This window comes from Triticum aestivum, chromosome 7A (assembly GCF_018294505.1).
Source record: "Triticum aestivum cultivar Chinese Spring chromosome 7A, IWGSC CS RefSeq v2.1, whole genome shotgun sequence".
NCBI classification, from domain to species: Eukaryota; Viridiplantae; Streptophyta; class Magnoliopsida; order Poales; family Poaceae; genus Triticum; species Triticum aestivum.
The window spans coordinates 226,343,413-226,361,092 of record NC_057812.1 but is presented as its reverse complement, the minus strand read 5'-3'; the positions used below and the strand labels follow the sequence as shown (position 1 = coordinate 226,361,092).

At 49.4% G+C, this 17,680-nt stretch overlaps 3 protein-coding genes and 1 long non-coding RNA gene across 4 annotated transcripts; 1 reads left to right on the top strand and 3 right to left on the bottom strand.

Annotated features, from left to right (window-relative positions):
- Positions 1–5,586: 5,586 nt before the first annotated feature.
- LOC123151123 (uncharacterized) lies at positions 5,587–6,455 on the bottom strand. The gene is made up of 2 exons (XM_044570891.1): positions 6,325–6,455; positions 5,587–6,245 (listed from the first exon to the last, which is right to left on the bottom strand). The coding sequence occupies exons 1-2, from the start codon at positions 6,404–6,406 to the stop codon at positions 5,914–5,916; spliced, it is 414 nt and encodes a 137-aa protein (XP_044426826.1). The 5' UTR covers positions 6,407–6,455; the 3' UTR covers positions 5,587–5,913.
- A 739-nt stretch (positions 6,456–7,194) lies between these two features.
- Positions 7,195–8,608, bottom strand: LOC123151122 (uncharacterized). Its single transcript, XM_044570890.1, has 3 exons — positions 7,956–8,608; positions 7,800–7,873; positions 7,195–7,706 (listed from the first exon to the last, which is right to left on the bottom strand). Exons 1-3 carry the CDS (start codon positions 8,300–8,302, stop codon positions 7,285–7,287), a joined length of 843 nt encoding a protein of 280 aa, XP_044426825.1. The 5' UTR covers positions 8,303–8,608; the 3' UTR covers positions 7,195–7,284.
- A 1,729-nt stretch (positions 8,609–10,337) lies between these two features.
- Positions 10,338–11,632, bottom strand: LOC123151124 (uncharacterized). The gene is made up of 3 exons (XR_006475508.1): positions 11,343–11,632; positions 10,989–11,239; positions 10,338–10,758 (listed from the first exon to the last, which is right to left on the bottom strand). It is a non-coding gene; the product is annotated as an uncharacterized lncRNA (long non-coding RNA).
- LOC123151121 (beta-1,2-xylosyltransferase RCN11) lies at positions 11,297–16,943 on the top strand. Its single transcript, XM_044570889.1, has 3 exons — positions 11,297–12,103; positions 14,368–14,517; positions 15,800–16,943. Exons 1-3 carry the CDS (start codon positions 11,444–11,446, stop codon positions 16,520–16,522), a joined length of 1,533 nt encoding a protein of 510 aa, XP_044426824.1. The 5' UTR covers positions 11,297–11,443; the 3' UTR covers positions 16,523–16,943.
- Positions 16,944–17,680: the final 737 nt, after the last annotated feature.

The window sequence follows — 17,680 nt, the reverse complement described above, 5'->3', positions numbered from 1 at the left end:
TCAGGAGTGGCAAGCTCAAATCAGTCGCCCAAGAAACCGGAGGAAATCCCAATTGGAAACAGAAGCGGAAAGCCGAGCCAGCTACTCCTGGGGAAGCCTTAGCTGTAACCCAAGGAAAGTTTAAAGGGAAACCTAAAGGACCCTGGAACCCCAAGAAAGTTAAAGACCGGGACGGAAATGATGTGTTGGATTTGCCATGTCTCGTCCACACCAAGAAAGATGAAGAGGGTAATTTCATTTACCCGAAACATACCACTCGACAGTGTCAACTCTTGATCTAGCAGTTCCAGGGCAAGCAGCCCAAAGATAAGGAAAAGGAGTCGGACAAAGTTGAAGACAAGGAAGATAGTGATGACGGATACCCTTAGGTCAATTCCACTCTGATGATTTTTGCTGATGTTGAAAGCAAAAGTCAACTGAAAGTTATCAACCGAGAGGCGAATATGGTCGCTCCGGTGACACCTAGTTATCTGAAGTGGTCTCAGACTGCCATAACATTCGACCGATCCGATCACCCAACGCACATCGCCACCCCTGGGAGCCAAGCCCTTTGGTGGTCGACCCAGTTGTTGAAGGCACTCGACTGACCAAAGTCTTGATGGATGGCGGCAGTGGTTTGAACATACTATATGCTGAGACATTGAAGGGGATGGGCATTCTGATGTCCAGACTCAGTGCCAGCAACATAAGTTTCCATGGAGTCATTCCTGGGAAGAAGGCTGAATCACTCAGCCAGATTGCTCTTGATGTGGTTTTCGGTGATTCTAAGAATTACCGCAAAGAAAAGTTGACATTTGAAGTTGTAGACTTCCAGAGTGCCTACCACGCTATTTTGGGCAGGCCGACTTATGCACGCTTCATGGCACGACCATGTTATGTGTATCTCAAATTGAAGATGCCTGGCCCCAAAGGTGTGATCACTATTACGGGCAATCGGAAGAAAGCGGAAGAATGTTTTAAGAAAGGTTCGAAGATCGCCGATGCTCAGATGACAGTGGTGGAGTTGCAGGAATACCAGAAGACTGCAGACCCGAGTGATTTGTTGCGAGCCAAGAAGCCCACTACAGAATCAGCTTTTCAGTCGACTGGCGATACGAAGGCAGCTCACATCCACCCGACCGACCCCAGCGCTGCTCCAACTCATATCTCGACAACACTCGACTCCAAATAGGAAGAAGCGCTCATCCAGTTCCTCCGTGAGAACTGGGACATTTTCGCATGGAAGCCTTCTGACATGCCAGGTGTTCCCAGGGAGCTAGCTGAGCACCGCCTAAGAGTCGACTCAAAAGTAAAACGTGTCAAGGAACATCTCCGACGGTCCGCCGTCCAGAAGAGAAAGGCCATTGGCGAGGAGGTGGCTCGGCTCTTAGCAGCGGAGTTCATCCGAGAAATCTACCACTCCGAGTGGCTCGCCAACGTTGTTATGGTCCCCAAGAAGGACAAGTCACTTCGCATGTGCATTGACTTTAAACATATCAATCGGGCCTGCCCGAAAGATCATTTTCCTCTCCCCTGCATCGACCAGATAGTTGACTCGACTGCGGGATGTGAGAGACTGTCTTTCTTAGACGCCTATTCCGGGTACCATCAGATCCGTCTGTATGGACCTGACGAGATCAAAACAGCTTTCATCACTCCATTCGGGTGCTTCTGTTATGTTACCATGCCGTTCGGCCTCAAGAATGCCGGAGCCACATTCATGAGGATGATTCAGAAGTGTTTGCTCACTCAAATCAGTCGGAATGTGGAAGTATACATGGATGATATTGTGGTCAAGTCACGGAAGGGTTCCGACCTGCTGACTGACCTTGCTGAAACCTTTGCCAACCTCGGGAGGTATGATATCAAGCTTAATCCATCAAAGTACACATTCGGAGTTCCTGGCGGAAAATTACTCGGTTTTCTCGTTTCCGAACGGGGAATCGACGCCAATCCAGAAAAAGTCGGTACTATACTCCGAATGAAAAGTCCTCTGCGAGTGCATGACGTCCAGAAGCTTATTGGTTGCTTGGCCGCCCTAAGTCGATTCATATCTCGTCTCGGTGAAAAGGCATTGCCTCTTTACCGATTGATGAAGAAGTCTGACAAGTTCGAGTGGACTCCTGAAGCTGATGCAGCGTTTGCAGAGCTCAAAGCTCTGCTCTCCACCCAGTCGGTGCTTGCTGCCCCAATCAGCAAGGAGCCTTTGCTGCTTTACATTGCAGCCACAGGACAAGTCGTCAGTACGGTACTTACGGTCGAGCGGGAAGAAGAAGGAAAAGCCTTCAAAGTTCAGCGCCCAGTATATTATATTTCTGAAGTCTTGACCCCATCGAAGCAAAGATATCCTCATTATCAGAAGCTTGTATATGGGATTTATATGACCACAAAGAAAGTTGCTCACTACTTCTCCGATCATTCCATTACAGTCGTCAGCGACGCTCCATTGTCAGAGATCCTGCATAACAGGGATGCAACTGGTCGAGTGGCAAAATGGGCGATTGAACTCCTTCCTCTAGATATCAAGTTTGAGGCAAAGAAAGCTATCAAGTCCCAGGCAATCGCAGATTTCGTCGCCGAGTGGATTGAACAGCAACTGCCGACTCAGGTTCACTCGGAGCATTGGACCATCTTCTTCGACGGCTCCAAGATGCTGAATGGTTCCGGTGCCGGAGTGGTGTTGGTCTCCCCCAGAGGAGGTAAACTCAGATATGTTCTTCAAATCCACTTTGATTCCTCCAATAACGAGGCAGAATACGAAGCACTTTTATATGGGTTGCGCATGGCCATTTCACTCAGCGTCCGTCGCCTCATGGTCTATGGCGACTCAGATTTGGTGGTTAATCAGGTGATGAAGGAATGGGACGTCAGAAGTCCATCCATGACTGGTTATTGCAATGCAGTGAGAAAGCTGGAGAAGAAATTCAAGGGGTTAGAGCTTCATCACATACCCCGACTAAAAAATCAAGCAGCTGATGATCTGGCAAAAATAGGTTCCAAAAGAGAAGCCATTCCCAGCAATGTGTTTTTGGAACACATCCACACACCATCAGTTCAGGAGGATCCCTTCACTGAAGAGGCCCCGCAACCAAAAAGTTCCACGGATCTCATGGCCCTTCGCTGTTTGGGGGCTGGACATGGTTGGACCACTGAGAACGGGCAGGAGCGGCTTCACTCATGTGCTGGTAGCAGTTGACAAGTTCACCAAATGGATTGAAGCCAAGCCTATCAAGAATCTTGATGCTTGCACTGCTATCAGTTTCATCAGAGAGTTGATATTCAGATATGGAGTTCCGCACAGCATCATCACTGACAATGGGTCAAACTTCGATTCCGACAAATTCAGGGCCTTTTGCGCCTCTCAGGGCACTCGGGTCGACTATGCTTCGGTCGCTCACCCCCAGTCGAATGGGCAAGCAGAAAGGGAAAACGACCTAATTCTCAAAGGACTGAAACCCTGATTGATGCGCGGTCTCAAGCACGCAGCAGGTGCATGGGTCGACGAGCTTCCATCAGTCCTTTGGGGATTGAGGACAACCCCGAACCGATCGACCAGAAGAACACCATTCTTTCTGGTCTACAGAGCCGAGGCAGTCTTGCCAAGTGACCTGCTTCACAACGCTCCCCGAGTCGAGCTCTACTCTGAAGATGAAGCAGAACAAGCCCGGCAGGACGCAGTCGACCTCCTGGAAGAAGAAAGAGAAATGGCCATTATCCGATCGACCATCTATCAGTAAGACTTGCGTCGATTCCATGCCAGAAAAGTGAAGAGTCGAGCCTTCCAAGAAGGAGACTTAGTCCTCCGAGTGGATCAGCAGAAACCACACAAACTCGCTCCTACTTGGGAAGGCCCCTTCATAGTCACCAGAGTCCTCCACAATGGAGCATACCACCTCTACAATGTCGATCGCCAGATTGATGAGCCGCGAGCCTGGAATGCGGAGCTCCTCCGCCCCTTTTATACTTGAATTCTCACTCGGATGAGATGTAATAAGAAAAAACTCTTGTAGTTTATTTATCAAAGACAAGAGCGTTATAATTTTCCCAGTGATTATTACTATTTTTGTTTGCGTGAGAAATTCCCCAGTGGGTGGCTTAGCTGCGAATCCGCTTCGCCTAAGTTTGTAAAAATAATTTCCTACCGAGTGGCGAGCCAGCCTCCCACTCGGGGGCTTAGCTGCGAATCTGTTTCGCCTAAGTATTTAAAAAATCCTACCGAGTGGAGAGCAACCCTCCCACTCGGGGACTTAGCTGCAGTCCAGTACTCGCCTAAGTTCTCTCACTTAGAGACTTAGCTGCAGTCCGGCACTCGCCTAAGTTTGAAAAAATCCTATCGAGTGGAGAGCAACCCTCCCACTCGGGGGCTTAGTTGCAGTCCAGTGCTCGCCTAAGTTCTCTCACTTAGAGAGTTAGCTGCAGTCCGGCACTCGCCTAAGTTTGAAAAAATCCTACCGAGTGGAGAGCAATCCTCCCACTCGGGGGCTTAGCTGCAGTCCAGTACTCGCCTAAGTTCTCTCACTTGGAGACTTAGCTGCAGTCCGGCACTCGCCTAAGTTTGAAAAAATCCTACCGAGTGGAGAGCAACCCTCTCACTCAGGGGCTTAGCTGCAGTCCAGTACTCGCTAATTTCTCTCACTTAGAGACTTAGCTGCAGTCTGGCACTCGCCTAAGTTTGAAAAAATCCTACCGAGTGGAGAGAAATCCTCCCACTCGGGGGCTTAGCTGCAGTCCAGTACTCGCCTAAGTTCTCTCACTTGGAGACTTAGCTGCAGTCCGGCACTCGCCTAAGTATTTAAAAATCCTACCGAGTGGAGAGCAATCCTCCCACTTGGGGGCTTAGCTGCAGTCCAGTACTCGCCTAAGTTCTCTCACTTGAAGACTTAGCTGCAGTCAGGCACTCGCCTAAGTTTGAAAAAATCCTACCGAGTGGAGAGCAGTCCTCCCACTCGGGGGCTTAGCCGCAGTCCAGTACTCGCCTAAATTCTCCCACTTGAGGACTTAGCTGCAGTCAGGCACTCGCCTAAGTTTGAAAAAATCCTACCGAGTGGAGAGCAGCCCTCCCACTCGGGGGCTTAGCTGCAGTCCAGTACTCGCCTAAGTTCTATCACTTGAGGACTTAGCTGTAGTCAGGCACTCGCCTAAGTTTGAAAAAATCCTATCGAGTGGAGAGCAGTCCTCCCATTCGGGGGCTTAGCTGCAGTCCAGTACTTGCCTAAGTTCTCTCACTTGAGGACTTAGCTGCAGTCAGGCACTCGCTTAAGTACAAAACACATCCCACTCTGCAGTAACAAGGTGCAGGTCGACGGCCACCTCCTCCTTGGAGAGCTTCGCCACAAATACAACGTGCACTCCATCCTGCTCTGCAGTAACAAGGTGCAGGTCGAAGGCCACCTCCTCCTTGGGGAGCTTCGCCACAAATACAACGTGCACTCCATCCTGCTCCGCAGTAACAAGGTCGATTGCCACCTCCTCCTTGGGGAGCTTCGCCACCAATACAACAAGCGCTCCATCACCGATCCGCAAGGACGACGAGGTGCAGGTCGATTGCTACCTTCTCCTTCGGAGCTACGCCACAAATACAAAAAAGTTGTCTTGAATGAAGAACTATTTCCACTCGACGGGGATTCATAAAGATATTCAACGATAAACCAAGTTCAGATAAATCCTAAAGGTTTCGGACCACAGATCAAAGTGCTCAGGCATTCAGCCCGAAAGAGTTTAACAGTTACAAAAACCACTCGGCATTCCGAGGCAAATTTAAGGTGAGGCAGAAAAGTTTGTTCACTCCGCAGGAGGAGGGCTGGCAGGCTCGACGAACTCATCCAGGTCGATGCCGTCGGTGATCCGAGTGGCTGCAGTGATGAAAGTCTCCATAAAAGTTCGGAAGTCATGCTTCTGGGTGTTGGCAACCTTGATTGCTGCCAGTTTGTCTTGTCACACCTCCTTGCAGTGGACACGAACCAAAGACAGAGCCACATCAGCACCACACCGAGCAGAAGACTTCTTCCACTCCTGCACTCGGTCAGGGATTTTGTTAAGACGAGTCATCAGGGACTCAAGATCATTTTGGAGCGCGGCCTCTGGCCAAAGTGACGGGTCAATCCGTGACATGGCGACCTTCAGTCGAGCCAAGTAGTCCACGAGACCGTCGATGCGGGATTCCAGTCGGAGCAGATTCATGGCAGTTTCATCTTTCACGGGAGAATTGATTGGATCCAAACCAGGTTCGATACGCCTAGTCTCCTCCTTGAAGTTATGGCAAAATTCTGCATCACGATCCAAGAATAATTCAATTTACATATGCCGAGTCGACACAAAAAAAATCAGTCGAAACAAAATGTGCACCTTCAAGCTTGATGAACAACTTCTTGGCAAGGCTCCTCAGATAGCTCTCCAGATCGTCCCTCCTGCGAGTGATGCCTTCCATCTTCTCGCCCAGGTTGAGGTTCTCCTTCTTCCAGCGCGAGCACTCCTTGTTGGCTTCGTTCAGAGCAGATTTCAGCCTGGTATTCTCTTCTTCCAACTGGCCGACCGAAGCTAGCTTCTGTTCAGCCAGAGCGGTTGTGTCGTCAGCTTCCTTGTGAGCAGCAGCCAAATCCTGATCCTTCTTCGTCAGAGCTTCTCTCAGTTTTTTTGCGAAGAAACAATGCTTGGTTCAGAAAGAGTGGAAGGGTACTCAAGCCTAAGACAGACCAGTCGACAAACTCGTCTTACCAGTGGCGCCGTCCTTGACTTTTTGCAGTTTTGTCTTGGCCAGCTCCAAGTCAAGGTTCAGTTGGATCTGCTGTCTCTCCAAGTCAGCAAAGCGAGCTCCAAGATCACAAGATTTCTGAAATCAAAGAGGAGAACTTATTTTACAGTAAAAAACGACAAGGACAATAAGTACTAAGACTACGGTCGACTGCCCGCAGTCCACCATAGTCTCGAGGACTACACCCAGTGGGTGCACTTTGCGTGCCCCCACTGGTTCTGATCCCACTCGACCGGCCCGTCAGAGTCGAGTGCAGGGAGTAAAAAAAGGGGGGGAGAAAATAGAACTCAGACCACAGTCGACTGCCAGCAGTCGACCGTGGTCTCGGGGACTACACCCAGTGGGTGCACTTGACATGCCCCCACTGGTTCTGATCCCACTCGACCAGACCGAGTGGAAGAGACAAACTACAAAGACTACAGTCGACTGCCGGCAGTCCATCGTAGTCTCGGGGACTACACCCAGTGGGTGCACTCAGCGTGCCCCTACTAGTTCAAAAATTCAATCGACACACCCAGTGGGTGTACAGATGCAAAGATTTTCAGAAAGAGTCTTCAGGTAGCATGTCCTAACAGAACAAGCAGCGGCCAACTAACCTGGACGTTGCTCTGGAGAGCCGAGCTGGCATCGTAGGCGGCCTGGCTGGCATCCCGCACCGTCTTCATCTGCTCCATCATAATGCCCGCCTGGCGTATGGCTTCCTTGGCAGCATTCACTTCGTCCTCTGGGACATGATGGGTCGCAAAAACCGAAGGCGGGTCGACAGGGACCTGATCAGTCGATGAAGAAGGCAAGGCACTCGACAAGGGCACGACGAAGGTAACAGAACCCCGATTGGCATCACCAGCGTCCTGAACGACTGGCTCCGTCCTCAACGTCGATTGTGGCACCTCGCTTGCAGGAACTTGCCTATTTCTCCTCGTTAAAGGCCTCTCGGGCTCTTCATCATCATCAGGGAGGTCAATAACGTTAGGGGCTGTTCAAAGTTCAATCGACAAAATCACATCACCCAATGGTACACATTGCAGTTGAATCGACCAAAATAAAGATAGAATGGCAGAAATCATACCCAGATTAGAAGTGACCGCATCCTCCATCACCTCATCATCGTCCCTGTAAGCTGAGGTCCCGGAAGTAGCAGCGCTGCCAGTTCCCAAGTCCATCCGGTTAAAACGAGAAAAACAAGCAGCATAGGGCGTCGAGTGAAGATAAAAAGAGAACTCACGCAGAAGCGACGGGGATGTCAATCTTAATCTTCGGCAACGCCTTCCGAAGCTTCGGCTCTGTGACTTTGGGATTCTTTGGCGCTTTCTCAGTCGGAGTTGGCGAAGAGGTCCGAGGACGCTTTGAAGACTGACCAGCTTGAGCAATCGCCTTTTCACGAGCGCTCAGCCGTTCTTGGTCAAGTTTGGACCGCCTCTCCCTGCGAGGAGGCGACTCGACTTCTTCTTCGTCACTCGGGTCATCGCTTTCTTCGTCCCCTCCACCGCTAGACTCCCACTCGCCACTGTCGCCGCCGCTCGCCTCTCCTTCCGGGTCCTGCTCCTGTTCTCCGTTGGGCATTGAATACATTTCAATAATGGCCTAAAAGAAAGCAGGGAGAACAAAGTGAGTCGACTCAGCATAGGTAGCCGCGCGAGTGGATTCAGATTACAAACAAAAACTCAGAATCGGACCTTCTCTGGTACATGAGACTGGTCAAATGGAGGAACTCTCCTGGCTCCCCTGGGGTTGTCCTTGTTTCTGGTCATGCCCGACAGCCACTTCTCCAGTGTGTCATCATCGACCTCCTCCGGGTGAATCCGAGTGGAGTCTTCAAGACCCGAATACATCCACATCGGATGGTCTCGAGCTTGAAGAGGCTGGATGCGCCGCTGAAGGAAGACCTCCAGGAGATCCATGCCAGTGACCCCGTCACGGATAAGCTGGACCACTCGCTCAACCAGCATCCTCACCTGCGCTTTCTCCTCCGGGAGCACCTTCAAAGGGGATGGTTTCCTCACTTGGTCCATGGTAAAGGGAGGGAGGCCAGTCGACTGCCCTGGCATCGACTGGTCTTTACAGTAAAACCAGGTCGACTGCCATCCGCGAACTGAGTCGGGAAGAATCATGGCCGGAAAGGAGCTTTTCCCTCTCATCTGGATACCAAGACCCCCACACATCTGGATCACTTGAGTCCTCTCGTCACTCGGATTAGCCTTTTTCACTGTCTGGGAGCGACAAGTGAAAATATGCTTGAAAAGACCCCAGTGAGGCCGGCAACCCAGGAAATTCTCACACAAAGAAATGAAAGCGGCGAGATAAACGATTGTGTTGGGAGTAAAATGGTGGAGTTGTGCCCCAAAGAAGTTCAGAAATCCTCGAAAGAAAGGGTGAGGAGGCAAGGAAAATCCACGGTCGACGTGGGTGGCAAGAAGAACGCGCTCACCCTCCCGGGGTTGCGGCTCGGATTCCTTCCCCGGAAGCCGCGTCGAGTCATAGGGGATCAGCCCTCCTTCGGCCAGGTCGTCGAGGTCTTCTTGGGTGAGCTTCGAGTGGATCCAGTCACCCTGGATCCAGCCCTTTGGCAGGCCGGTTCGCGAGGAGGATCCGCCCCGACTGGTCGCCTTCCCCTCCGACCTCGCCGTCGCCTTCTTTGCCCGCTCCAGAGCCGTCATCTTCTCCTTCCCCATCGTCGCCGGCGAGACGCGTACGGAACGGTGGCGCGAGGGCGAGAGCGAGCGCAGCAGAGAAGCGTGAAGAGGAGAAGAGATAATGGGGACGCACTGTTCGGGAGACCCCGGTCCAACGCCTTATATGAGGCCGCTTCCGAGTGGCTGACTGGTAGGCCCGGGCGGTTCTGTCAAATCCCGTAACAATCGCGTGCGCGATACATGGCGAAAAAGGTGGTGCGGGGATCGAGGCGGCTCCGCTCTATCCCATCCGATTACTGCGGCCTCCCCCGTCCCGCGCGCTTCCCAAAATTCAGATCCCACGAAATCTGCGGGCAGCGGAACAACTTGTCAGACCAAAGATCTCCTCCGCACCGTCACTCGGAGCCTTTCAAATAAAGAAACTCACTCGACAAAAACCTAAGAATGAATCGAGGCAAATGGAAAGGAAGTCGCTGCCATCGCTCAGGTTCATTGATCCGAAACAAGAAATGCTCACGGCATGAAAAATGAGTCAGAGAAGTGCTCAATCCCTTTCCCACTCAAACCACGATCCATTCGGGGGCTAATGATGAAGCTATGTACCTAGGGTAGGGGCATGGACCTGTCCAAACTGACCTACCCAAGGACATCTCCAGAAGAAATCATCTTTCAATCGACTTGGAGGTGTTCCACTCGACAGACTCGAAGATACTCGACCAAGAAGCAACCACTCGACCAAGACCAAGCCACTCGACAGTCAGGAGACCTAAAGGCACTCCGCATGCTAACGGTCGGTTATTAAGTAGCTTTTATGGTCATCATAGCACTTTCTTACTAGCGTTACTAGTAACGCCCTGCCTTAATGTACGTTGAACCCTTTGTAACGTGGGATGGCTGGGGTCCTGGCGCACTCTATATAAGCCACCCCCCTCCTCCGAGACAAGGGTTCACACCCTTGTAATTCATACACGCATAATCCAGTCGACCGCCTCCGGGCTCTGAGACGTAGGGCTATTACTTCCTCCGAGAAGGGCCTGAACTCGTAAACCTTGCGTGCTTACAACTTCTCCATAGCTAAGATCTTGCCTCTTCATACTTACCCCCCTACACTACTGTCAGACTTAGAACCACAACAGCACGCGCAGGGGAGATTGACTCCGGGTTGTCGGAGGCCAACTCCGATGAGACGTTGGGGGGAGGGGTTGGAGGGTTGTGGTGTGTGGCGCAGAGCGAGGCAGAGGAGCCATGGAAACACATTGAGGGATAAGGTAGACTGAGGAGAGCGGGCGGTGTGGTGGGCCCCGACGACGGGAGCGACATGGCGCAGTGCGAAGCGACGGATCAACACGAATCCGATGATACACGCCAGACCGACATATGCTATGGCTTGTCGCCCTGCTGGAATCATTAGCCTAGTTATAAATTATCGTAAATAATGCAAACTCTTTAAGAATAGTGGCTTAAAATTACTGGTATTTGGCTGACACATGCAAAGATTTAAGTTAGCTCTTCCATTTAAGTCGTAATTCTAACTGTACTAATCTGAGATCTCATCTCTATATTCTTGCACAACTGAACTTCAAATGAAAATTATTTTCCCAATGAAAATTCTTGGAGGAACGTACCGGAGCAGTGGAATTGACACTTGCATACTTGTCCAGCGACGCTGGGCTTGATTGATCACATGGCGACGGCTAGGCGGCATCCACAGCAGGCGACCCAACTCGCACACTGGCCAGGTACGCCGTGCACCGACGGCACTCCGCAGTATCCAAGACCGGCTGGTCGCGCAGCCTCGATTGGCAAGAAGGCACGCCGTCGCCGGTCAGCCCACCGCTATGGCGATGCGATGTCTCCGGCGACAGCTCACCTGCGACTGGTAAAGGCATAGACCCAAAAGGCAAAAGCAGAATGTGTCAGCGGATCGAGGCCGTCCAGAGAATGACCAACCACGCGAGCAACCGTCTGATGCTACCCACCACGCGTAACGGCTTCCTCTTCCCCCCCATCGTCTCCGAGTACACACAGGCCCCGGATCTACGGAACCCCGACGGCGCGGAGGACACTCCGGCGGCCGGCGATGATGGCCGGGCGCAATCACCACCAAAGCCACGGCCAGAGGCTCCGCCGCCTCGTCCCGTGCATCCTCGTCGTCGTGTTCGCCGTCCACGCCGTCTCCTTCGCGCTCTACCTCCTCCTCCAGTCCAACCATCCTCCCCCGAACCCCGCCAAGCCCGAAGCTCAGACCCATGAGAGAGTCCGAGAGCCGTCTTACCAGAAGCCGTGGCCGCGCCTCCCGTCTTTCCTCCCCTGGACCGCCGACCCATCGCTGCCGCCGCGCTCCTGCGAGGCCTACTTCGGGAACGGCTTCTCCCATCTCGTGGAAGTCCTCCCGGAGGGGCGTGGGGGCGGCGGGTGGTTCCGGTGCCACCACAGCGAGACGCTGGGCAGCTCGATCTGCGAGGGCGCGCGGGTGCGGCTCGACCCGGCGCTCATCGCGATGTCGCGCGGCGGCGAGCCGATCGACCAGGTGATGGGCCGCAAGGAGGAGGAGGAGCTGCCCAGGTACGAATCCGGCGCGCTGGTGGTGGAGGGGGCGGCGGCGGGGAGGAGGGGGCCCTTGGTCGAGCCGGGGTTCCTCGACGCCCACGTGCCCACCAACGGGATCGGGACGCACACCATGAGAGCGCTGCTCGACTCCGCGCGTGTCGTGCCGCCCGGTGAGCTCCACTGCTCCCAGGTATTCCTTGCCGTGATAACTGACTTTGTTTCAGCAACCTATAACTGATATAAGGTGTGTTTGGTGATTGATTGGAAGTGAATTATTGCACAATCTATCTTCCTATATAGAAAGTAATCTCACAAAATTGAAGAGTACGTCATTAATTGAATCTGCTGGATTAGCTCTCTTTGCTACTAGTATTAATTTCCTTTATTTATCAGTTTCCTAAACAAAGGGTAAATTGTGAGGAATTAGAGGATAGCTGGATATTCCTATCTGCAAAAAAGGCTTTGCAATCTTACTCTGGCTCACATAATATCCACCCCTTTTCACTCCACTCGTGCTTATGGGGTGAGTGGTGGATGGTGGCTAAATTGTGCATAAAAGAAAAGGATCTAAGCCATAGTCCCTCCACAGTAACTGCCAGCAACTTTTCTAAAACAACCTCTGACAACAAATCTTATTTGGAATCCTAAATCTTAAATGCTGCAAATTCAGTAGGAGTATCAAATATCACGAGTGGTGAGTATTCTCTCCCCTGTATGATGCGAACTCATTTTTACATTAAATGTAAATCAGATCCCTTAAATGGTAAGAATAATTAGTACTAGATATGAAATAAAAAAGGTAATCCCATAATTACTGCATACATGCCAGTAATAAGAAGAAACATACAAATAAAGGAAATTGCTATCTGTGCTAGATGCAGACTGTGTGTGAAATAGAACGAATAATTTGTGGGAAGCTCAAAAAGGACTTTACATGAATTAAAGATAATTCAAGAAACCACCAATTGGGTTAAAGCGACTATGTTGTGTGGTAGTTCAAATAGGTCACTCATATTGAATTGCGATATTTCGTGATGCGTGTAGTGCCCCTATTTGGTAACTGCATACAAACTAGTCTTCAGCAAATTTGGATTATTTGGCTTACACATGTGCATGGATGCCAAAGTTTACTTCCTCAAGCAAATTTTTTTGCGGGAAAGGAACTTTCATTAATCAAGCAAGATGATTACATTCAGAATTGACTATGCTAGCTATCTCATCAGGGAAGTTTCGAAGCCAACATGCAGTTCGCTGCTGCGAACGACCCATACAAGCGAGGGTGTGACTCGCTTCATTTGCATGTCGGCTGATCTTAGCTAGACTAATGTTCCTTTCTTGAGTCAGAATCCTTCTGATCTCTCTTATATGGTGCACGTACCGTGATCTATCAACGTCTCTTGATTGAATCATTTGCAACAACTCAGCGCAGTCCATCTCCACTACCAGAGGTGAGTTTGTCCAGTGGAGAGCAAGCCGGAGCCCTTCATCCATCGCTGCCGCCTCCGCTTCCAGGGCATCAACACAGTTAAACAACATGCGTATGGCAGCAAAGATGACCGTACCTTTATGATCACGCAGGATCATCCTGGCTCCAGCCTGCCATCTGTGTCTCTCTGTACATGCCACATATTAGATAGGAATGAATGACGATATGAAAGTAGTGAATCATAGCAGGCTGTATATGGACTTACACTCATTCACATTTAAACAAATAATGACACATTACAGTTGCAGCTAACAAATTTTCAGTTATTGCATTTTGTCTTTAAAATGCCATTTATTTTTGTCATGGTAAGTAAGAGGTTGAACCTTGGGGTTATACAAACATAACAAACATATAGTCTGGGAAGCTGCAATCAGCAGTTTCAAATTCCTATCTTTCATGGAGTTGTAAGCCTATGTGCCAAAAAGTAAATTGGAGGGAGTAATCCGAGATGTTATCACTGAGCAATCAAACTGTTACATGTGTTAGTATTTCTAATCAGTGTGTGGAGTTTACCTTTTCCTTTCTATTCTCAGGTTGAATGGGTACTTCGTAAGAGCCTAGTTCTACTATTAGCATATATAAATATCGTGGTTATTCTCTTCGCTATTTGGTTCAGTTTCAGTTTATTGCAATTTTCTTGGTGTAAAACTGGGTGCAGCACAATTTGTGCTTCAGTTATGCTAATATACCAGTGATGCATGTCGGCGCACTTTAATATCAAGGAATGGTTAAAAAAACTAGTGGTGCCAATTTCCATGGTATTAAACTGTACCAATGTAGTGTCTCTCTTTGTGTTATACTCTTCATGAAGAAGCACATGGACTTCTTGACAAGCAGATATTTAACTTATTTCATGATTGTGACTATTATATGGCAGTACTTATTCGATTGTATTATTTTGAATAAATTCTTGAATTCTTCCTAATTTCTCTAGTTGCTTAGTGACTGTGTTGTAACACTTGGTGCAGTGGATTGAAGAACCGACACTTCTGGTCACACGATTTGAGTATGCAAACCTTTTCCACACAATCACAGACTGGTACAGTGCATATGTTAGTTCCAGAGTCACGAATTTACCTGATCGTCCTAATGTTGTTTTCGTGGATGGGCATTGCAAGGTATGTACTGTACTTAGAAACATTCTATGCTTATGACTCTTGGTACATTACATGAGATATGTTGCATTCGTCATGATTAATTAGTATGTTTGGACAGTAGTTTGGGTGGTAAAATATCAACTTGAGAGTTATGTGCCTGATCTGTAGTTTGTTAGTGTGTTCATATTCTTCACATAGATATCTTTGCTCGTTTGGTATCTGGGACCGTATCTGCTGCCCCTGTTACGAGATCATTGCAATCTAAAACTCTTCCAAATCCTTTCCCTTTCTCTTAGTATTTCTGTTCTACATCTCCTATAGATACAAATTTCCTGAGAACTCTGTCCTGACACCTGATCCAAAGTTATGCCATTCATACAGCTCTATGCTTCCATGTCTGCCTGAGCTTGCATTTTCAATTGCTCTATCATGTTATTCTCTTTGTTCAGAATTATTATATGCAGCTTAAAGTGCGGTTTATGGTAACTACTAAAATTAAGCACTGCATGCAGTAAAATTTGAAGAAAGAATGGAACACTTGGCAGAGTTTGAGTTTTTTGACTCTAATGAGTTAAGCTTACCAAAATCAGTCAACCAGGGCTAACCATTCTGTGGCATGTCTCATCAATCATCTCACCATGTCACCACCTGTTCATGGAATAGTTAGAACAGTGTCATACTTTTGATAGTCGATGTGGGTGTGTGCTGTTTGTAACTCCTTATCAGAACATTTGAAGATAGGGTGGGATGGTGAAGAATGATGGTAGTTCTGTTTATAAGATGTGCAGCAGTGTTGTCATTATATTTACAGTATCATTTCCTTCCTACCAAAACTAACTTATGTTTCCCATTCAACACAAGAACATGAGCAGCCATCTGCTCAATTATGCCATTGTATTTGTAGAACTGCACGCACCAGCCAGTGGGCTATGCATTTATACGTGAACACTCCCCCTCACGTGTGGCCCCCTCAGGCCTAAACGTGGACCGAAAGTGGGCCGCAATTTTTTATTTTTAAATTGCACCAGCCGGGTCTTGAACTCAAGACCGCTTGGCTCTGATATCATGTAGAACTGCACGCACCAGCCAGTTCACCCAAAAGCTCCAACTGATGGGGAAAGGTGGGCTATGCATTTATACGTCAACAGTATTGATATCGAGATATCAACTGCTTGCATACTTTGTGAGTTTCTAGTGTATTTATCTGCTAATTAAGGAGTGAAATCATTCTTGTCCAAAATGATTCAGTTGATTTCCCCATGTATATTCTTGTTTGTAACAGATATGACCTGATATCCCGCAGGCACCACTGGAGCAAACATGGGAATCACTTTTTTCGAATGTGACCTATGCCAAGAGCTTCTCTGGCCCTGTTTGTTTCCGGCATGCAGTTCTTTCACCATTGGGCTATGAGACTGCTCTATTTAAGGGGCTTAGTGAAAGCTTCAGCTGTGAAGGAGCCTCTGCTCAGTCCCTTAGAAATAAACCAGACCACCAGAAAACTGCACGGTTGTCTGAATTTGGGGAGATGATTATAGCTTCTTTTGATCTTCTGGAGGATGGGATCGTGCCGCCTAAAAAAACATCAAACGGACTCAAGATTCTCTTTGTTCGGAGAGAAGACTACTTGGCCCACCCACGTCACAGTGGAAAGGTTGAATCTAGGCTAAGCAATGAGCAGGAGGCATTCGATGCAGTTGAGAAGTGGGCAAAAGGTCAGAAGTGCAAAATAACTGTCGTGAATGGTCTTTTTGCGCACATGAGCATGAAGGAGCAACTCCAGGCTATCCTGGAAGCTTCAGTCATAATAGGGGCTCATGGGGCTGGTCTGACACACCTGGTTTCAGCCACGCCAGACACAAAAGTTCTTGAGATAATCAGCAGCTTCTATAGACGCCCACATTTTGGCTTGATCTCACGCTGGAAGTCGTTAGAATATCATGCCATAAATCTCCCTGGATCATATGCAAGTATCCCAGATGTTACCAGTGAGTTGGGGAATATACTGAAAGGTCTCGGATGCTGAAACAGAGTGATTCTTGGCGTTGAGGTATTCGCCGTGAAAACCGCCACGAGCATTGTTGAGTGGATAATTCTGTTTAGTTCATATACACTGGTCGCACTAGCCACGCCCATGCTTGCAGTTACAGTTGGAGAGCGCACTCTACTGGTCATTCATTCAGTCACGCCCGTGGTCTAGGAGCCACACAGCCCCAGTTCTTCGCAGAGGAATTTTCGGCTGCCAGATGTAAACCGATTTTCCGCTGACAAGCTACTGATGACACGAAGAAACCCAATTGACACTGTCCATTCCGTTCTCGACGTGTTCGCCGCGGTCCTGGGGATGGATCGAACTGTAATTGTAATTTTATCGTTTGGGCTTGGAAAGTTTTTGTGTTGCAATGCGAGTGTCGAGTGCCGCCTCCCGCTGCCCAGTTCCTGATGAACATTTATTCTTGTGCACGGTGTATGATGTGCCCATTATTTCTGCCAACGGACGCGTTGGCAGCGGCGGTGTATCATTTTGGAAGGTGGGATCGACGGTGCCGGCTCAGTCATAACGCGCTCGCCCGTGTACTTGCGTACCTTGTTCCTTTTGTCTGCTGCTGCTGCTGCAGCCCGCACTGTTGATGATACTAGTAGCCATTGTCTTCCTGGACGGTATCATTGCTGCCTGCCCGGCGTAGGCGCTGCTTCGACGTGTTAAATCGAAGCATCTGTGCTCCGGCATTTATCGCCCTCACCTACTGGCGGAGCTAGCGGCGTCTTGAATTTTCCGGAGGGAAGGTTGGAAGAAGGGCCTGCGTTGCTGTGCGTTTGGGCTGTGGGCACCGTGGGCATGTGTCTCGTATGAGTGAGAAGGGGGCACATGCCGTGCCGTGTTGCCGGCCGAGATTAGCTCGAAACCCTGGCCGGAATCATGGCTCTGCTCCCACGTCTATTGGGCTTGGGTCTGGGAGGGGTCGCATTGGGTTTCTTCCTGTTTTCCGTCTGGACCCGGCGTCTTGAGGAAAAAGCCGTGTGGAACTATATGGCCAGCTATAAAATCAGTGACCCTGTTTTTTTTTTTTTGGAACACAGTACAGAAGCAAGCGCTCATATACATGCGCATACACTCATTCATATGAACGCACACACGCACACCTTATCCCTACAAGCAACCTGTTTGAAATATATCATTCTC